At 35.5% G+C, this 22,842-nt stretch overlaps 1 protein-coding gene across 23 annotated transcripts in view; it reads left to right on the plus strand.

Moving 5' to 3' along the window:
- The window catches only part of PPFIA2 (PTPRF interacting protein alpha 2), a 467,388-nt gene that overhangs the window by 433,625 nt on the left and 10,921 nt on the right, over positions 1 to 22,842 (plus strand). For 11 of the 23 annotated variants that reach the window (XM_073900584.1, XM_073900585.1, XM_073900588.1 and 8 more), the window contains 5 exons: positions 3,594 to 3,794; positions 11,742 to 11,804; positions 13,480 to 13,509; positions 15,059 to 15,252; positions 19,872 to 19,969. In XM_073900584.1, the coding sequence (XP_073756685.1) occupies positions 3,594 to 3,794; positions 11,742 to 11,804; positions 13,480 to 13,509; positions 15,059 to 15,252; positions 19,872 to 19,969 (586 nt within the window). The other 12 variants (XM_073900586.1, XM_073900594.1, XM_073900605.1 and 9 more) reach the window with 5 other exon arrangements.

Consider the following 22,842-nt stretch of genomic DNA (forward strand, 5'->3'; position numbering starts at 1 on the left):
AATATTTGCTTTATCCAGGGGGCTACGGGCATTGTTTGGATCTTACTCTGATACATTCTTGTGATTGGGGCAGAAGGAAGCACCCAGTGGGATAAAAGGAAGTTTCTCTAAATCTCACCATCTTCATGTCCAGAGAAAGAGAAGACAGCTATTGAGCCACACATCTGTTGTCGCAAGAAAACATCTGTCCCCATCCATCAGTCCAGAGTTCTTCCTCATCAGCAGGTTACAGAGAAGAGCCATCTCTATCTTCAACACTTCTGTGTTTTCCAAGAGATCACTGTCACCTGATTGCATAGAGAACCATTCCTTTGCTTGTAAATTAATTCTAGATCCTAATTCTCTAAAACCTAGAGGCCAGCTAGGTTTAGCCACTTGGAATAAAGCAAGAGAACACTTAGCCCCTTGTTCTCCTCTTGGTCTGAAGTGAGTGTTATAATGAAACAAGAACTACATTCAGCATTTTCTACAGAACACTGGGGCCGGGAAAACAAAAAACAACAACAACAAAAAAACAGCACCTGAGCAGGGTGGGGGGCAGCAGGAGCAGACTGGGGCAGTGGAGGAAACACACATTTCATCACAAAAGACCCCTTCGTACCACGTATTAATAGTGCTCACTGCCTATTCCATTCGGTTCTCTAACGTGGGCTGCTAGCCGCTGCCGGGAGATGCCAATGTCAGGGCAAAGAAGAAAACAGGCTTTTCTTGCCTGGCAGAGGCTATTGGAACCCATTGTTCTAAGTGGTTGGAGATGATGAAATCACTGACTTTCATCATCCTATCATATCCAGAGCTAACAAATTAATCAACGAGGAAAAATGAAAACCCATTTTAGTTTAAAAATTAGTCTTATATAGATAGATATAAAGACATACTTTTTTCTTAGACTGAGTGAAAGAAGCCTCTGTCTTGCTTTATTTTATTTTCTCATATCAGTCAGGGGATTTTCAGCATATTAGTGATCAGAGCTGCTTCTTCCAAATGTGCTTTTAAAATTATGATACTTTAAAAATCAACTATAAGGCAACATGCTTAGGAAAGCACACTTCAAAATTGATAGCAGTTTTTTTGTTCAGTGTCACTCCAGTAAAATGAGCTACAGTTTGACAGAGAGTTAGCTGCTATTTTGGCAAGTGATGAACAAAGCCTTAGACAAAAAAGAAAAAAGCTTTACCGACATTAAGGAGCTAGGAAATGACAGGCAGTGAAATTTTGTGCTAATTAAACCTATCCTGAGCACACAGAAGTTGCTCATAATGTGCTTCCTAAAGTGACTCAAATGATAAAATGGAATAAACAAGATGAGTGAGCAGGGTGATCCAATGATGGAGAGCTCTTAACTTTCTAGCTCCTTTAGTGCCTCCTCGTGTGCACGGCCTGGTAAGAATGATGTGCAAACATAAGTCTGCTGCTTCACACACCATTTGTCAACACCAGAAACTTTTTGAAAGTCTAATTAAGGATGGTACCCATAACAGTGTATTGGCAAGATTTGGGTAATATTATTCAGTATAGAAATCTAAATATCTTAGAAAGGGGGGGTGAAAAATCATTAGGGTCCAGGGAAGGTATATTTAGATGTTTACTTATTGTGCACAACATGAGTTTATAAACTAAGAAGTCCCATCTTCCATCCCATCTAACAGTGCCTGTCAAGGTGAGGTCAATACTTTGTGCCACACCTGCTGGAAGATAGCATGAACTTCTCAGTGATGGGCTATACTTAGAGCCCCTCTGCCTTGTCTTTTATCTCTAATCACAGCCCAGGCCACAGTGACTCAAAGATTTGGCTTTCTGTTTGTTTGTCTGCCTCCCCTGTAGAGACAAGTTAACTTCCTCATACATACGACAGAATTTTTTAAATAAAAGGATATCTAGTTGGGTTAGTTATCTATTACCATGTAACAAAGTATCCAAAAACGTAACATTTATTTTCTTCGTGGCTTCTGTGGGTCAGGAATCTAACCTGGGTTTCTGATCAAAGTTTCTCACGAGGCTGCAACCAAGGGGTCAGCCAGATTGGCAGGCATCTCAAGGCTTGATGTGGGGAGAATCCACTTCCAAGCTGACTCTTGTTTTCACAGTCATGAGTCAGTTCCTTGCCAGTGACTGGCTGGTCACATCTGTTCCTTGCCACGTGGGTATCTCCAGCAGGGCTGCACACAACGTGGCAGCTGAATTCCCCCAGAGCCAGAGCACTGAGAGGAGGGAGGGAGAGAGGACTAGCAGGAGTGAAGCTACCCTCGTTTTGTAACCTCATCTGGAAAGTGGCATCCCATCACTTCTACAATAGTCTATTCATTAGATATAAGACACTGGTTTCAGCCCAAAGTCAAAGGCAGAGGATTACACAGAAGCACAAATATCAGGAGGAAATCCCTGGGACCCATCTTAGAAGCTGCCTACCACAATGCCCTAGAAGTCATAAAGCTGACTCTCTTTGTTTTACAAATGAAGAAAATAAGGCCAAAGTTTAGAGAAGTTCCAGGCCTCGCCAGTGGCACTGAAGCAGCGAGAGCCCAGCCTCCTGGCCCAGAGCTCTGGGCGGTGACGTTTGCTGATTCATGGCTTTTCTTCTTTGTCCTGTTCTCACTGTCCTCACTCCTTTTGCTTAATCTGTTCATATCAACAAATAAAATAGTCCAAAAAAATCACTATTTTGGACATTTAAAGACCAAGAGTTAAACTGCTCACTTGCCTGTGCCCTGCTTCTTATTCATAGCTAATGATGGGGGGGGAACGGGAAATGAGAGAATATTCCTTTTTCCAAATGTGCGTAATTCAAATGCTACAACACCATCCGTGTGAGTTGGCATTCACCCAGCGCTTAAGACGTGTGCAGACACTGTTTACCGATTCCATTGTCTTTTAAGAGCATCATAGCAAAGTTGAAAAATTGGAATCCCTAAGTTCTGATGCATTATTCATTTTCTTATTCTCTTTACCTAAAGTTTTCCAGATGTTTATAACTTCAGTCTCTCCCTTTAGCACATCATTTTATCCTCCAAAACTTTGTCCATGCAGAACATCAACTTAAGTTCACACCACTATCGCATGCTATAGGTAGGTATGTGAGAAATGGGGCTTAACTACAATACAGGCTTGGATCAAAATCACATGGCTGGAGGTGGTAGGGCCATCTCTTTCGGCGACAGAACTTCTTTGCCCTCAGAATTCCAAAGGAGATTGATAAATTGAATTCACGCATTAGACAAAGTCGATTGAGCCTTTACCAAATGCAGCTTGGGGCTGTTCTTCTTGTCCTTAAATCCAAGGGGGCAGGGGTGGATTTGGTGATGTGCAGCTATTATGTTTAACCTAATAATATAAAATAGTTGTTAAATTGCACACCCGAGAGACTCAATTTCAAATCTTTAGTTCCATCACTGCCTAGCTGATATCTTTTAATAAATTGCTTAATGCATTTATGCCTCTGTGTCATCTGGGGAAAATAATAATAGCATCTGCTTTTGGGGTTTGGGCAGTAAAAGAGTTCATATGTGTAAAGTACTTAGAATAGTGCCTAGCACATAAGAGACACTATTAACTATTAGTATAATCTGTGTATGTATTTTTTCCCTACCCAACAGCTCTGGTTGGGAATGCCTGCTTGGTACGTAGCAGCCTGCCGAGCCAACGTGAAAAGTGGAGCCATCATGTCTGCTTTATCAGACACTGAGATCCAGAGAGAAATCGGAATCAGCAATCCCCTGCATCGCTTAAAGCTGCGACTAGCAATCCAGGAGATGGTTTCCCTAACAAGTCCTTCAGCTCCTCCGACATCCCGAACTGTGAGTCCGCTTGTGCTCCTTCCCTCTCCAGTGCTGGGCAAATAGCAGCCTCTCTAAGTCCACAGAGCCAGGCTGTGGCAGCACACATTTCAATGTCAGCACGAATTATTCGGAAGAGACTTTAGCTTGCTCTTCATTAACCTTGCTGCTACTTTTAATAGGTTTTCAAGTGAGGAGCTGTGATTCCGATCAGACTTGAAGACTGTGACCAAGATAGACTTTTGAGCTAGTTTCTAACTAAAGTCTACGTTTTTCTCCCAGGCAACAGTATCCCAAGTTTACTCTTTTTTAGGATGTTCCCTTTAAAAAAAAAAAAAAAAGAACAGGAGATGAGCTGTTGGCATTAGTGCTTTCTAAAGATGCAATGCCGAACTCACTACTTCTTACGCAGTTTTCATAATTATGCAACTGTGCAGATATTTGATATTTTATAAACACCAAGTGGAAAACCTTCAAATTCTCTCTTTGCAAATTCTCTTTGCTTCTCATTTATAAATCCCTATTTTTCTGATAATTGTGTCCCTATCCTAATGCTAGGAAAGAACAAAATGTCTAAAAGAAAATGCATGCCAGATGACAAATTCATATACTAAGAACAACTCCAAATAATATTCATTCTTTAGTCCACTCCTGATTTATATATATCTTTTGCTGGTAATGGATATGATTTCTGATGTTAACTGAATTTCTCTGGTCCCATGTCTTATGCAGAATAACAAAATATGAAAGAATGAGGTACATTTGAGATGTGGGTAAAAGATAGAAAAGTGGTATTACTTTATTGCAGTTTTCAGACACAAAACTAAACTTGAGACAACTTTTCCTCTGTGGCCTCCAACAGTCCGAAAGAATTGGCTTCATGTGTATTGTATCTACCTTTACATTCCTTCCCAGCATACTAGGTTCTAATGCCAGAAATACCAGGTCAAATTTAAAAAAGTTTTATCTTTCTTGCATAATTCCATTTTAACTTTTTCTAAATCAGATGTAGAAAAAAGATACAGTTTAACAAACATTATGTATAACATTATTTTAAAATGTCTATAATGTTGTATCCTATAGCTGACGTGTTACTTAAGCTAAGAAATAATACAGAATATGTTTAACATAAAAGCTGAGTAGCCCATTAAAATAGGTATTGTAAACCAAATTCAGATCTGATAGAGTTTAATTTCCGAGTGAGAGCAAAGCATCACAGCTTGTTTGTATCGACACTCTTTTCCTAGGAGCAAATGCATACGTGGTTGCTGAAAATGCAAAATTGGAACCTTTGAAGTCCCAATTTCAAGAGGAAAAGTAGAATATATTTTATGATTTTTATTTAACATCCAGATCCATTTCTTAATGGAAAATAGAATAATTAAGCACTATTTTTCTAAAAATATCTAAGTGAACTTAAGAAATTTAAATCACAAACTATTAAAAGTAAAAGTATACTCAGTTGTTTAAAGAACAGTCAAATGTGGAGAGAATTTACAATGAGACTCTTCGTGATCTAGTGATGTAGCCTCAGTTCACCTCAAAGGCTTTATCTCCCCAGGACAGGATCCCAGTGACACAGAACTGCTTTCAGCTTGCTAAACTTTCATGCTTGTGGGTGATTGTGAGCTTTTGCAATTGCTCTTCACTCTGTCTGGAACACTCTTCCCACTCCAGGATCACCATCCTTCCCCAACTCATCATTCATCGAATGATTCGTGAATGTTTTTCCTTGAAAAAGCTTTCACTATGCACCAAAATCCGGTTTGCTTCCCTTCCTGCGTTACCACTCCATATACTTATAAAAACCAATTAAATTTTTTTCTTAATTTATCCTCCACTAAAGCCAACCAAGGATATTATCAGTTTTCCATGGCCTTAATTCAGTGCCAGGCAAATTATAGAGAGTAGTCAGTAAACATTCATCTTAAGAATGGTGATTGTACAAGTCACTCTACCAACGAATGCAGAGGCTGTAAAATCTGTATGGCCTTGACTTCTATGCCCTTCTACCATAGGACAGCTATGCTAAAGAAAATAAGACTTGCTCACCACTAGGTTTAGTAGATGAGATAGTTTAATTACTCAATGTTAGGCAGAAGCAAAAAGTTGTGGAATTCCAAAGAAGGGCAAACCTTCTCTGGAATTTGAATAAGGCTTCAAAAAGGAACTAACAGTTCAAAAACAGGTAATATATTATTAATTAATTATTAAAAATTACTAATTTTGTTCAATAGTAACTTTTGGATAAGATACCTTTTCAGTCTATTTCTTTTATCTTTTTAGAAAGATGAATTATTTCACATCATATATTATTTTATATTTTTCTTTTAAAACTTAGTAGTATGGTGTGAACATTTTCCTCATATTATTAATATACAATTATAATATCATGTCTAATTGCTGTATAACTCCTTCATGGAAATACCATAATGTATTTAACCAAATCCCTAATATTGGACGTTTTGCTTAACAATTTTCATTGTATTCACAATACCATAGTGGATGCACATATAGTTATATTGTTGCAAAAACTTTTTCCATAGCAATATTTGTGTATAGGGCATTTATATTCTTATTACTTTTAAATCTAAATTGCCAAATTGTATTGTGTAGCCTTTTCTTCATCTTTTTGTTAACAGTGATTGTTACATTGCTTAAATTTATATTTTTAAAATTACTACTAAAGTTAAAATGTTTTCATATGCTTATTGATTTAGTATTTAAATGAATTACCTATTAGTAATCTTTTCCATTTTTCTAAAGGATACAGGACTATTCCTCTTACTAATGTGTAAAAATTCTTTATTCAGAGAGGATATATACCCTTTACCAAATACTGATGCAAGTTACATAAAAGATAAGTTGTATCTATTTGTTTTAATAATGATCTACTGAATGCTTTTTCTTCCTTTTACTCCACCACATGGAAGTATTTACTCACTTTTAATACATTTTAAATATGATTTGCTTTGCTTATAAATTTCTAGTAATGAATCCACCATATAGAGTAAAGACTAAAACATCTTAAAGTCATCACCTAAAGTTATATATTAGGATTCACATTTTATTTTATTTATTTATTTTATTTTTATTTTTAGAGGGGGGTGGGGGCGGAAGGAGAGGAGAGAGAGAGAATCTTAGACAGCTCCATGCCGAGCACTGAGCCCAGTGCGGGGATGTTATCGTGTCTCCCAGAAGAACACTGTAATTAGTTCAGACTATACAAAGGTTTCTGTGTGTTCAGGTTTGGGTTTGTGTTCCTCAGTCAGGTGTATCTTGCTTATTTTTTCAAATTTTCAAGAGAAAAAGACAAGATTGTTTACTTAGGCTTTTTTTTTTTTAACTGAACAGAACTCTTGTCTGATTCTGCCTCCTTTCCTGTCTACATGAAATGGGCCAGACCACCAAAAGGAAAATCTAATATTTACATTTATTATTTTCTTGGGTCAGCCCTCATTTTCCAGCTTTCTGTTTCTTCTTCCTGAGTTGCTGTTACTCTGGAAAGTCTCTTACCTAAGAGAATAAGGATGGAGACATCAGTTCATCGAAATATTTGGTTAAAGGAGGATGTCATAAAGAATAAGTACATGCTTTAAATATTTTATCTTCAATAAAAATATGTAAATGTTCAGGCACTTGTAAATTTTAAATGAAACACTTAGGACTTTTCTTTGAGTACAATTCCAATGCCTGGAGTCCTACATTATCTTTCTTTTATAACTTCATACATAAAACATCTTCAATTTTTCTAGTTTGAGTTTCTTTTTAAAGTGGTAACTTCAGGATACTCAAAAAGCTATTTGAGCGCAGAATCCTCCTGGACATTTACAATCTTTTCCCGACTTTGATGAAATTGTATCTCATTGATAACGTGTTATAAGATTTGCCTAGATCTGTCTTTCCAAATAATTCAACTCAATGTTCATATGTGAGTGAAACTTATTTTCATTTTATGTAATATTTATTTAAATTGCCTAAGTAAAAAAATAGTGCAGTATAAAAAATGGGTTTGGGAACGCAGAATTCAGCAAATTCGAGCAGAAATGTGAAGCACAAAATAGGCATCAGTCAGCACAATATACAGGGGAAACAAAGAGCATTTATGAAACAAAAGATTTACTGGAGTAGAAATTGCTTAACAAAATTTCTAAAGAAATTGTAAATTTCTAATGAAACTGTGATAATATCCAACATCAGTGGATGCCTAAGTGTCAGGTACTGTTTGAAGTGCTTTACATGTTATCACTGATTTAAGCCCCACAACAACAACACTATGAGATGGGTGTTTTTTTTTTTATATCTGTTGTGCAGATGGGAAAACTGCTGTACAGAGAGGTTAAGTGACTTGTTGAAGGTCCCACCACCTTGTGGTTTGCCCCAGAGTTTATGCTACTGTTAAGTACACCCTCCTGCTTCCTGCATCTACCTGTTTTCTTCTGTTTTACGGCACTCTTCCAGTCTGCTTTGGTTCCCCTTTCCATTATTAGTAACCTCATAATAAAGTGAGGTGCAATTGTGCAAATGCTAGTCTTCATACAATAAGAAATATTTCTCTTCTTATACTGAAAAACATAAAATCAGATGGGGAGAAATGTGATTCTGGGCCATTTCGAATGTGAAAAGTAAATGTCAAGTTTATTTACTTTGTAACTCAATTATCAAGTAGAATAATACTGCAAAATGACCTAGGAAGTAACAGAAGTTACTTCCAGGTAAGGTAAGGTTTAGGATTATTCTGGGGTCTTGCTGCTTTACTTATTTTCTATTTCTGCCAGCAAGAGAAGTGATTATTTTCCCATAATTAATTTTCATGAGTTATCTCTTAAACTAATTTTAATATTTATTTTTATGTTGTAACTCTTTCCTGAATGACTTAATTAGGTAAGTGCTTTAATCCTCAACAACCATTAGGAATCTTCCTCCTAGTTCTCATTTGATAATACTATCTATATATTCTACTCTGATTGGACTAAGGTGAGGCAATTCAGGCAGGTCAAGTACAATACTGAGGGAGGCATGCTCTGTCAGGTGCTGACCTTGCATTTGCACAGCCATGAAAGTGAGTGCTTCCTTAAGTTTAGTCCCCTTGATACCTTACCTGCCTTATCTTAGTCTCGGACCTGTATCAAAATTGATTATATTATAAATTTTTCAATATTTTTTCTAGTATGAAGTACATTCCTAACCCACTTAACAGATATAGAATCTAAAACTTAGAGAGGTTTAGGAAATGTCCTAGGGTAGTTACTGAAAAGTGGCATTGCTAGAACTCAAGCATCTTTATTATAATTTGGTAAATTTCCAGATAGTTGAAATTTTAGAAATCACCTATTAGATTCAGACTGTTAACCACACACACACACACACACACACACACACACACACACACACATGAAAATGACTATAGGTAGGTATTCTTCAGCTCAGAATTGGGGGCTACAGCATAGACTGCCAAGGAATGAGTAAGTCATTTTCAATGGCTCTCAGAGAACCACAGTCAAATTATGTGATCCTTGTCCTTTATGCTTTTCCAAGTTACTTTTTTGCACTCTTTATCTTTGGACCCCAGGCATAGTATCCTCTGTCCTTTGGTTGCTCAAAGCCTCGCCCTCTAGCTATTCCCTAAGACATGCTCTTCACTGGAATGCTTATGCCCTACATCATCCCTTTATGACTTACTTACCCAGGTGAAAGTTCCATACCTTTAGCAGGTGGTGAGGAGAAAGAAATCTGAATAATTGACTTATGGCGCATGGGCTTGCTTATAAAATCAACTTGTTGAAACCTCAACGAATGTCTAAATGATTGGGTTGTGCAGAAGCTATTTTATGAGTTACTTTACAAGATTCTAGAACAGACAGTGTTCCTCACAAGTAAAACTACAGGTCAAAAGAGAACAACTAACATACAACTTAGGAAAGTTTGCCAGCCGTATATATTATTTTGCATGTATATATTATATATCAGTATATATTATTTCGCATGTAAAGAGCTACAGATAAAACCCTGGCTTCAAGCATCTTGCCCATTCCAGAATATGATGATAGACTGGCCAATATAAACTTTAAGATAAACTCTGAAGGGGATTATACATGTATGAATTCCAGTATGAGATAATACAGGTCAAGTTTCTTACAGAAGGAGGGAGATCTTAATTATTTGGATTCACAGTTAACAGAAAAGCTACAGAAATCGTTGTAAAACGAGACTGGCTTAAGTGAATTTCGAGTAACCATCACAGCAGTTCCCTTTGAACAAACAGTACAGCCATTCAGGCAAAGCACTGTGGTCTCTGGGTATAAAGGGTATGTGACACAGGAGTGTTAAGTTCTTTTTAGTATAGTACACTCTTCATAAAGTTAATAAAAGCAATTTATTCCAAGTGATTTAATGATTCATACATCCATATGCCTCTGTTTATATTGAGCACCATTCCCAAAAGCTGGGAGTAGAGGGGAGGGGCTCTTAATAACGTAGGTGACTCCAGTATTCAAAATAGTTCCTAAGTACACATAGTTTTATCTTATAGGGAAAAATTCAGATATACTTTAAATTCCAAAATGGTAGGAAAATGAGAATTTTGCACATATAAATTTTACATATATGATGGCTGTCCTCTGGGATTTTTTTAAGTAAGCTCTATGCCCAATGTGGGGCATAACTCCCCTTTGTTACTCAACTATATATATATTCTTATTCTATATTACGCATTACTCATATATATATAATTCTCTTATAAATGAGATTTCTCTTATATTGAATTATACTCATCAGTTTAGTTTATATGTAGTTATTTTTCAAATTATAACATAATGTTTAACAGAAGGAAAATTAAAACAGTACTGTGTGTTGGTAGAAGACGACAGAGAGAGTTATGGTGGAGGTTTGTGTGGGGGCATCAGATTTCCTACTTCCAATTCTAGACCCCTTCCAAAACAAGTTGTAAGCAATGTATGGGATATAAATTCCATTGTAACTATAGGATGGACGTACTTGGACAACCTTGCAGTGTTCATAAGAATTTCCCAGTGAAATGGTGGAATTTAATGGGAAGTGGTTCCCAGTAGCCGTTCCCATCAACAACATGTCTGATCTGTATGTTACTAACTGGACTTTAGTTTAGAAATTGTGCATTATTCAGTGTATAGAGCAAATATCATGGGTTATCTTATTTAGAAAACAAATGCGACTTTATAAAAGAATAGTGCCTGCTAAAAGGAAAATTTCCTTTTACATCATGTTATTCTCTATAATGGTATAGGACACTGCTGAGAAATTGGGAAGCCTAGGTTTTGTAATTTCTGACAGCATTTAGTAAGGTTAAAAAAATACCCTTTAAATTAAAAGTAGCATTTTACTTCTTTTTCCTCTATAAGAATATAGGAAAACAACATACATAAGGAATTATAAAAGGAAGAAATCATTTGGGAAAAACTGATGTTAGTTTCCAGATAGATGATGATAGTGCTTTCTGCTTTGTATTGACCACCAATTTTCTCTTTTCAAGGACATTGAAGAATCAAAACTTTGTGAATGAAATACTGGTAATTGCACAGCAAAGTACCTGTGCTTTTGTTTTCTGAAGAAAAATAAATACATTCCCCTACAGATCAAATTTAATCAGTTCTTTATGATTACAAAAAAAAAAAATGGATCCAATAGCTCCCTACCTTTGAAATGCAAATCGTGATTTGGCCTTTTTCCTGATTAATAATCACAGGAGCATCATTTTAAATCTATCCCACAGGAGCTTCACAGCATGCCTCTTTCTATTTAATCTTTTTAAGTAGAAGAAAAAGGGAGCTCTGAGCAAACCAGCAATGCTGTCTCTCCTGTGCATGCTGTAGAAGCAAGAGCACTGTCGTGTTGCTGTGGGGCTGGTAACTTACAGTACTGCTGCCTTTCTTCTTTACCACTGCTTCCCTCCCGTGGATCCCACTGCTTCCCCGCGGGCCTCCTCACTAGCCTTCAGGCAACGTTTGGGTGACCCATGAAGAAATGGAAAATCTGGCTGCTCCAGCAAAAACGGTTAGTCTTACAGCTTTGTTGAACATGAAAAATAGTTATTTGGCTGCTATTGGGATGAAAAAGCTATTTTGTGTGTGACAGATCAGAGTAATGGGTATGTTTCCATAGCGATATGCATGAAAACTAATATTTTTCGTTAAGGTTTCATTTTACTGCACTTGAACATTGTTAATGAAACAGGGCTAGATGGTCATAATGAGTTTGTAATGTGCGGGCAATAATCAAGAATTTTACAAAGCTTATTAATCCATTTTGCAACCCTGGGAATTTTTAGTAACAGCTATCACCTAGTATTGGGCATATTCATAGGTAATACATGTTATCAAACCCAATTAAACTGGTAATAGAAAAGTTCAGATTGAACACTCCTTTTTTTCTTTTTCTTTTTTTTTAAAAGATTTATTTATTTATTTGAGAGAGGGATAGAGGGGAGAGGTAGAGGGAGAGGGAGGAGGAGAGGGAGAGAGAATCCCAAGCAGACTCCTTGCTGACCACGGAGCCCAGTGTGGACCTCAGTCTCACACAACCGAGATCATGACCTGAGCCAAAATCAAGAGTCAGATGCTTGACTGACTGAGCCACCCAGGCTCCCTGAAGACTCATTTTTAATACAAGCATTTAGTTTCTTGTACTTTACCAATACAGAACTTAAAACTCCACCCCTCCAAAAATATTCTGTTCATTTGATATTCAAAGCACAGGCTTAAAGAAATTTTTAGTGACTTTGATTATAATTGTCAGCTTTTAAAAATATAGTCTTACATATACTCATTTTTCATTTAAAGTAACAAAGTTGTATGTCATACATTTTATTCTTAGCAGCTTCTTTTAATCTAATGTCTTTTTGGTTGTATCCATATGTGAAAAATTGATTATCTAGTTTATGAAGGATAAAAATACCAATGTCATTTTCTAACTATATTTCTAGTTCACTTTGTTGGGTTTGGTTTTACTCATGTTTGCTTTTGTTTGTTGTTGACTGTTGCTGAAATCTGTTTGATTACCACAAAGCTTTGTTAGAGGGAAACAGTTACTTTTTGTACTTCATTAATTTACTTTATGTTAGATTTTTTTCAGTGTGTGTGTGTGTGTGTATACATTTACATGTATTGGGCGCCTGGGTGGCTCAGATGGTTAAGCGTCTGCCTTCAGCTCAGGTCATGATCCCAGGGTCCTGGGATCGAGTTCCGCATTGGGCTCCCTGCTCCTTGGGAGCCTGCTTCTCCCTCTGCCTCTCTCTCTCTCTCTCTCTCTCTGTCTCTCATTAATAAATAAATAAAATCTTTAAAAAAAAACATTTACGTGTATTGTATACTTGTATATATAGAATCAGGAATTTTTATTGTAGCTTTTTTTTTACATTTACATTTGGAAAACAACATACTTTTAAGAATTAAAAAAAGGTTTGGAATGACCAGATCAAATATCATGAAAAGCCCATATGTTGTATGTGTGTATGTTTAATCGGAATTAACTGGAAACCACATGGCTGCTCTTGAACTGCTATATTGATTACTATGGGTTTGAATAAGGATCAGTGTATTTATCTACTTAAGTCATAATTAACATTTTCAATAACAAACAGTTTTGCTTCTGCTAGAATAATTTTACTGTCTTCATTTGAGATTAATTTATATTCATCTGCTTTATTAATCATTCCCTGCTGCTAACACAGAAAGAATCTGAGGAAGGAAGCTGGGCCCAGGTAGGAAATTCATATGCTTTAAAACAATATCATTTAGTACTCTATGAGGATATAAAATAAGAAACTGTAGTATGTCATAATATAAATCTTCACTTAGCTTAGGATTAAGCTAATATGTATATTTGAATTTGTTATGTTTAATACTATATATGTCCTTTTAAATCACCATATTTTGCTAAGAAAATGAATATCATTTCATACCTGGCCTCTTTGAAAGGGAAATTTTCTTTCTTTTTCAAAAGAAGGAACTGTAACTTAAATTTCTCTGAAATCGCCCCTGAATATATTTAATCAGGAATCATTCAAGTTGGATATAAAAGGGGGTGTTACAAAAAACCTTACAAAACATGTGCTTTAAAGTATAATGGAAAGCGTGGGCGGCCTGGGGTCGAAGGCCATGTGTCAGCATGAGACTGCAGATCGGAAGTCACTTCCATTAATTGAGATGGCCATATGAGACAGGCATCTGTACTTTGAACAAGCATGTGTGTTTGCAAGGAAGCTGCACATTTTTCAGCATATCCACATGACATACAACCAAAAGAATTAATGCACGTGATTAGGCATCTGATTCAAACCTTTGACTATAAGAAAAACTTGGTATACAGTTATTACTAGGACCTATGTTTAAACATTCAGTAAATTAGGGTGGTATTTGGTTTTGATATGGGTAAGAATTTCATCCTTTTTAAGAACACGCAAAAGAAGGGGAGAGCCTGAGACTTTCATTAGAAATACATGTTATAATTACAACTGTGAATTTGTTGTAACATAAAGAACTGTAAAATTAGTAGATAGTAATAGTCCTTTTTAACAATTGGTTTAGAGGTGATGGTTGACTTTGGTTTTCATTTTGGCTGTCATGAACAATGCTTGGTTAGATGAGTTCTTTCATATTGTTATATTAAATAACTAGATTATTTCTTTGTTTTTTGACCATACCCTGCTTCTTAAATACAGAGTCTATACTGATTGATTTCTAAAAGAGACTGATTATTCCCAGTGACCTTTATGGACCACTGGCTGCATGCTTCACTAGATAACAACAGTGTCCACAAAAAGCTTCAGCATTCTGTCTCTCTAGACTTGTTGCTCCTTTCTCTATTTGTTTACTAAGGTCTCTACTTTCATGTTGAGATTTGCAATAATGCCATGGTAATGCTAATAGTAGCATCGAAGAGATGGTGGACTATTAGCAGACAGATAAAAATCAGTTATATTAAATAAACTTACCTATACAAAGAATCTCAGTGTTTATATTTTGTCATTAATTCTGTTTTTTAATTTAAAAATGCATATTTGTATATAATATAATTTCTTTTGAGAATACAAAACAAACACAATCATTTCCTATAAGCAGGTGCCATGATACATGTACCTAGAGTTTCATTTTATCAAATTAAATCAAATACTTAAAGGCTAGATATTATTTCTGCTTTTTTCCCATATATTATAGTAATTAAATGTCAGTTATCATAATATGCAATATCCTCCTATTACCATCTCATCTTATTGGCTAAGAAACTTGACTGCTATAAAACAATTCTAGTGTCCGGTTTTTCTACAGACTCTTGCTTATGGAGATATGAACCACGAGTGGATTGGAAATGAATGGCTTCCCAGCCTGGGGTTACCTCAATACAGAAGTTATTTCATGGAATGCTTGGTAGATGCAAGAATGTTAGATCACCTAACAAAAAAAGATCTCCGTGTCCATTTAAAAATGGTGGATAGTTTCCATCGGTAGGTTTTTTTCAAATAGTAATTAAAATGAAACGATAAATAATGTATATATTACTAGAACAAAAAGATGTCTAGGAGATAGAGAATTATGCTGTTCAAAACACCTGTGTGCATATACTTGGTGAATATTTTCATGCAGCAAATTGCAGGGACTATCTAATGTAGAGCTTTGTACATATTATGAGCTCAAAGTTTATGGAACCACACATGTACACAATTCTCATGCAGTGTAAATCTTTTTTTTCTGTATCTTTGGGAAATTCCATGTTTGTGATTTGTATCTGTGTATATTTTTATATTAGGAAGTTATTAAGAATAAAATTAAGTCAGTTTCAACTCTATAAATAGATATATGGTTATAAATTATATAATTTAGGTATATACTAGGAAAAATTTGAGAGAGCACTGGATCCTAATCACTAGACCACCAGGGAAGCTTAGAAAAAATTTGAGAAGGAATTCTTCTCTGAAGAAAATATTTTTTTTGTTTTCATATAAATCTTTTAATATTTTTATTTGTGCATTAATTTTCAGAAAAAAATACTGAATGGATTTTGAGACAGCCATAAGGACACATGAATAAAATGCAACCTCTTTTTTCAAATTGTTTACCATCTAGGGCGAAGAAGCTTGTTATAATACCGTGTCATAAATGTTATGCTGGTATCTTTGTAGGTTAGGTGAGAAATTGTCAGTGGGATTATGATTCTTTTTTGTTCACTTCAAGTGTTTATTTATTTATTTTTTAAAGATTTATTGATTTATTTACTTATTTGAGAGAGAGAGCACATTGAGCAGGGGGGAGGAGCAGAGCAGGAGAAGCAGACTCCCTGTTGAGCAGGGAGCCCAATACGGGGCTAAATCTCAGGACCATGGGATCATGACCTGAGCCGAAAGTAGAGGCTTAATTGACTGAGCAACCCAGGTGCCCCTCAGGTTTTTGTTTAAATTCCAGTTAGTTAACATATAGCATAATATTAGTTTCAGGAGAATTTATGGTTCATCACTTACATACAATACCTAGTGTTCATCGCAAAAAGTGCCCTCCTTAATATCCATCACCTATTTAACCCATCGCCCACCCAACTCTCTCTATCAACCCTCAGTTTGTTCTCTATAGTTGAGTTTGTTTTATGATTTCATATATAGTTTATTATGATGATAAATTAATAAATATAAATCTAGATGATTTTGGCTTGCAAAACCCTATTTGTTCACACCCTGTCCAACATTTAATTAGTGACTGAAATGAAAATGGTATAAAAAATCAGATATGTTGATATGACATAAAGTTGGGATAAAGAGATAATAATTGGAGCTCTTCAATTAAACTTATGGAGATGTTTTGAATCTTAATACAGTTGTTGACACTGTTGGATTAAATTTAGTAGAGATAAATATGATGTAGTTTTTAAAAACCATTAAAACGTTGGATGGGAATCCATGTTTTAAAAGTAGATCAGGTGAAAAAGATATGATTTATACTTGGCACAAAAATCTCAGTTTTGGTTAATGGCTTACAGGGCATATTTAGATTGTGTTTATTTTCAGACTTAATAAAGTCCTACCATCTGGTGAGATGACAATAAGAAACTATTAATTTGGGCGCCTGGGTGGCTAGGTCGTTAAGCGTCTGCCTTCGGCTCAGGTCATGACCCCAGGGTCCTGGGATCGAGTCCCACATCGGGCTCCCTGCTCCCGGGAAGCCTGCTTCTCCCTCTCCCACTCCCCCTGCTTGTGTTCCTTCTCTCGCTGTCTCTCTCTGTGTCAAATAAATAAATAAAATCTTAAAAAAAGAAAGAAAGAAACTATTAATTTATGGGTATTAAATTGTTATTGATAAAGTGGTAAGAGCCTGGTGAAAAAGTTGAATTTTTAAAAATTTATTTCTTTATTTTGAGAGAGGGAGAGCGAGCAAGCAAGTGAGCACCCATGCAAGCTAGGGGGAGGGGCAGAGGGAGAGGAAGAGAGAATCTTAAGCAGGCTTGACTCCCAGCATGGAGCTGGATGCGGGGCTCAATCCCACGACCCTGAGACTATGACCCCAAGACCATGACCCTGAGACCATGGCTGAAACCAAGAGTCGGATGCCCAACTGACTGAGCCACCCAGGCATCCTGAAAAGTTGAATAAATTAAAGACATTTAGCTTGGATAAAAGTAGACTTTAGATGTTTTCCTATGTTTTGATATTATTACATGATGGAAGAATAGTATTTGCTCTGTTGAACACGTACTTTTCTAGTTCAGGTAAGTGTAGATTGGTGAATGATTTGTGTTTAAGTAGGCTGAATGATTTCTATCCAGTAGAAAGAACAGCTTTGTATGACTCTCAATTACCCTATCGTATACACATTATTAGGCAATGAACTCACTGTTCACTGAACTCAAATTTTACGTGGTTGTATTAGATTTTCGAATACTAGAATCTTTTGATGATATATTTGTGCCTGTTTCCCATTCTTCACTAGGTTTTTAATTGTTTTACATTATAGTAAAAATGATTGTTACAATGATTTTTTTTAATAAAAATTACTGAAACAGGGTTCTCTTGGTTCAGGGAAATACACAAACTTCACCTTTATGCTATACTTAGTTCTGACTTAAAGCAGGTAGTACTGACTGCATAGTGCATCCCACTGTCGTTTTATGGCCCAGTTTTCCATCTGATAGACATTGATGTAATAATATATATCTTAATAGTACAATTTTATATTATGTATAAAAACCTGGCAGAAATGAGCCAAGAGCCATTGGTTTAACCTCAAGCTACCTAATACCTATGACTATTATTACATCTGTATTATCTGTTTTTCCACTATATTAGTTTGCTGGGGCTGCCATAAGAAAATACCACAGACTGGGTGGCTTAAATAACAGAAATTGATTTGCTCACAATTCTGGAATCTAGAAGTTCAAGATCAAGGTGTAAGAATGATTAGTTTCTTCTTGGCTTGCAGATGGCTGATTTCTTCTTGTGTCCTTACATGATCTTTCCTCTGTGTGTGCATTTCCCCGGTTTTCTCTTCCCAGCATGTCCAAATTTCCCCTTCTTTTTTTTTTTAATTATGTATTTATTTTAAGAAATCTCTACACCGAACGTGGGGCTCAGACTTACAACCCCAAGATCAAGAGTCACACGCTTCTCTGACCGAGCCCTCCAGGTGCCCCCAAAATTCCTCTTCTTATGAGGACACCTACCAGTGAGACTGGAATAGTACCCATCTTAAGGGCTATATTTTAAATTACCTTTTTAAAAACCCTATCTTCAAATATAGTCATATTCTGAAATACTGAGGGTTAGGGCTGAACATTTGAATTTGAGGGAATGTAATTCAGCCCATAACACTGACTTTTTTCCCATTTCTTCTGATTCTGAAATATTGTAACTCAGCATTGTCCTTATTAACATGCAAGGCTTAGAAATGCTTCCAATGCTTGGGTGTAACCTGGCCAGTGTGTGTGTCGAAATTTCTGTGTATTTCTAAACAAGAAATTGCTAATAACAATGCTCTTTACTCTTGAAGCCTAGAAATTCTTTTTTCCTATTGTACTCTTTCACATCTTTTATATCTAATATCACCCTGTCTTCTTTCTTCTCTCTGTACATCTCTACTGTCTGGATTTTCCTTTTATGATCATGGCAGTTGTCCTTTTTGTGCCCTTTATTTTCACAGCATTGACCCCTTAATTGATTTCCCTATCCTTAGATTTGCCTATTCTCCCCATCTCTGGCTTTCCTGCCAAGTTAGTCTTCTTACACCGAAACAAGAAACCATTTATGATCAATTCTTTTTGCTGTGAAAACCATCCAAATAATTCTCTGTCACCTAGATGTATTCCACGCTTATGCCGAATGAGGCTTTCCTTAATGTTACCCCATTCTCCATATGTAATCATATTCCTCCTTACTTCCTGGCATGGATTTCCAACTCTGTACAGTATGTCTCATTATCACCACACATTTAAAATTTCATTGGCGACCCTGTGTTCATGGTGCTCCATTTTCTTTAATAACCCTTTCTCTGCTACCTGACCTTTAAGGATCTGATCAGTTTTCTGCTCTTCCACAATATCCTTTCCACACAGAATTTCATTATCTGCTGACTTATTTCTTTCACATACTCTGTATCACTGAAAGGTGGTAGCTATTCATTTTGGTATGTGGTTCTCTGTCTTACTTTAACTTATTCATGTGTTTATATTTTTTTCTCATCAGCTTAAGAAGAAAGTATTCATTTTTTATAAATTCCTTCCTCTCATCATAATAGTGGTTTTAAATTCTTTCCAAATGAGTAAAGTGTTCATTTGTCTGCAAATAATGCCAAAATAGCTTGATGGAAGACAAAGACATATGGATGAACAACATAATCCATAGTTATTTTCAAGACTGTGGTTTTCTTATTTTGAAATTAATATTTTTACTCTTTAGAAACCTCGTGTGCTTCAAATAACTGTAGTTTGTTTCCCACCAGTACTAAAGGATTTAATTGCAAATGTAATTTATTATTCTGTTGCCCTAAGAAGTAGTGCATAGTGTTGAGTATGCTTAATCAAAGAACATTTATTATCTGCTGAGTAAATTCTATGTGTTTTCTTCTTTTAAAAAAAAAATAACAGAACAAGTTTACAATATGGAATTATGTGCTTAAAGAGGTTGAATTATGACAGAAAAGAACTAGAAAGAAGACGGGAAGCAAGCCAACATGAAATAAAAGGTAGTATGTCTTTCTTTCATATCAAATGCCTTTTTTCCTGGGGTTTTTAGTTTTCACTTTTATGAATCCCAAATGCTGTATATGTTACAAGGTCACTAAGTAGCATAACTGTTTAGGCCACTATTTAGAATTCTGTCATCATTATTTCTTTTTTACTGCTTTTATGAAACATTAAATATAAACATGAAAAAGATATCATCACTTTATAAGGTGACTATCCCATCTAGGACATATTCTTGATTTTTTTTTTTAAAATTGCATTGACCCCCTAATGAACAAATGAATCATGAACAAATGATCATGAACAAATGAATAAATTAAGATTTATTCCTCTGAACCTATTAATTATACATTGTTTGTCCTGGAGATACCTTCAGGTAGACATTTTTGTCAAACTTTTAATAGAACATTCTCATATTCAACAGAGAAACATGGTATATAATTTATTTATAGCAGTTCATCTTTGGTTTATATCATTTGCATTTTATTTCAGTGCTTAGAAATTTTATTTGTGTACTATAGTTACAGAAATCATATAGGGATTTTATATAGAAGTTACACAGAAATTTCCCCTCTATAAATGAGATTAATCCATTAATAATTTTAGCTCTAATTGTTAAGTCAAAGAAATTATTTAAAAGCATTGCTAATTGCTGCAACTATTGTGTGTACAAAAAGGTTTGATTTGAATAAGAAAAGACACTCCCTATTACAGATTAGAAAAGTATTGTATTTAATAATTAATTCTCTAAATGTTGAGAAGTACCTTAATATACAGGGGAAAGAATTGTTTAAAAGAACATGTTAGATCCTATATTTATTAGACACCACTTTGCTTTTATTACTATTGTTGAAAGAAAATTTAATTGTTGGGTATAAGTATTTATGGGTCTTTTTCAGTAAAAATCATCAGTCCACTTAAGTCCATTTATATTTTTTTAAAGTAAAAAATCTCTCCTTAAGGGAAATATCACCAAATTTTTTGTGGAAGATTTTGGATACAAGCAATGTTTCCATTTACTCTTCCCCAGGAGTTGATATATGGGAGCATTTCATCAAATTCAATAGGTGTTTTTACATTAATTGTTTACAGTTAGGCATGAGTCTCTGTTTTCATCTTCACTTCTTTTGGGTCTCACTTTTTTGGGGGGCTCACTTTAAATATGAAAATAGTATGTGCTGCATGTTATGTTACCCTTTCCTTCCTATTCAAGTTTAACGTTGTTTTATTCTTTAGGATTATCTTAGACTTCTGTCATTTTCATTTGTGATAAACAATGTCAGAAATTACTTTTATCAGGGTGCCTGGGTGGCTCAGTTGGTTAAGCGACTGCCTTCGGCTCAGGTCATGATCCTGGAGTCCCAGGATCGAGTCCCGCATCGGGCTCCCTGCTCGGCAGGGAGTCTGCTTCTCCCTCTGACCCTCTCCCCTCTCATGTGCTCTCTCTCTCTCATTCTTTCTCTCAAATAAATAAATAAAATCTTTAAAAAAAAAAAGAAATTACTTTTATCTTTGGCAGTTTAGGGAACAGCACATTAGTTCTAGTAGAATGGGTTTGAATGCACGTGAAGGTGATTGGTTAATATATTTTTCCATATGTGGTTCATTGGAGAGTAGATAGACACACAATGGATTTCTTGTAACAGTTCATTTGACTCATTACTTAGGAGCAAGAAAGTGTTTTTCCATTATCAAAGTTGAGTTGTTTGATTTCACTTTATTTTGGGGCCCCAGGAAATTGCAAGTTGTTTTCAGTACATTGTCATTCAGTTGAGTTGAAATTTGGGAACGAGTTGATCAAAGAAAGACATTAGAAAGAAGTCTATGCTTGACCTAACAAAAGATGTTTTAGCACACAAATAGATTTTACCCATGGGATACCACTTTCTAGTTTTCTTTCTGAAGTATTTTTTCCAATTAGATTTTATTATGCTTGGTCTCACTGCATGGAATCCTTCATATATAGGCAGATGTAAAAGAGAAGGAGAAATTACCCATTTGGCCCTACACCAAATATTATATTAGTATTTGGCAGCTACTGGTTAGAACATAGCCCTGAGAAAAACTGCTGTGATTTACTCTGATTGTACACAGACCACTCCATATGATAGGTGGCTGTGAGTGAGATCATAAAAAGATAAAAAGCCCCTGTTTCCTGTAGCTGACGCAATGACATTTGCAGGAATAATTCTTGACGCTGACAAAGGGTCTCTGTTATTATCTGAAGTGTTAATTAACCTTGACCTTAATAAATAGCTTTCTGAAATGAAGGGACCATGTGAATATCAAGAATGTACTAACATTTAATTTGTTGCTAGGAAACAGTCAACACTGATGTCTAGCCATTTATTGTTGAGGTCAAGAGGATCCTTACAAAAGCTTTAAAGTCAGGGCATAAATTTTTCTTGAAAACAGATTTATAGAAAGGGATCTGATTTACAAAATGAAAAAAAAGTATATTGCTGTTCAGAAGGAATAAAGTTTAGATTAGTGCTTTATTTACCTTCACCCTATAAATAAATGGATTATTTTCTATTTATAATTTTATAAATTTGAGTACTCTGAGCTACAGGTGTGGCAATGGAATTTTAATGAAGATATATTTGCAGAAATATGGTAAATGCAAATGTCTTGTCTATATTTGCAGAAACACAGTAAATACAAATGTCATAATATAAGCCCATCTCTAGAAAAGAACAAGCACTTCCTACTTACAGATCCACTTCGTGCAAACTGGACAGGTTTTGTTATTTTTTGAGGAAACCGTTGTAGCATTACTTTTTAAAAATATTGCCGTTAGTGAAAGCAATTGGAGAACAGATGCTGTCAGCCATACATACCTGCCCAATTTTTGAAGTGCAAGTTTAGTGCA

The sequence above is a fragment of the Callorhinus ursinus genome, unplaced genomic scaffold, assembly GCF_003265705.2.
Source record: "Callorhinus ursinus isolate GAN/ISIS: 27379988/994484 unplaced genomic scaffold, GSC_fseal_2.0 scaffold14, whole genome shotgun sequence".
Lineage (NCBI taxonomy): Eukaryota > Metazoa > Chordata > Mammalia > Carnivora > Otariidae > Callorhinus > Callorhinus ursinus.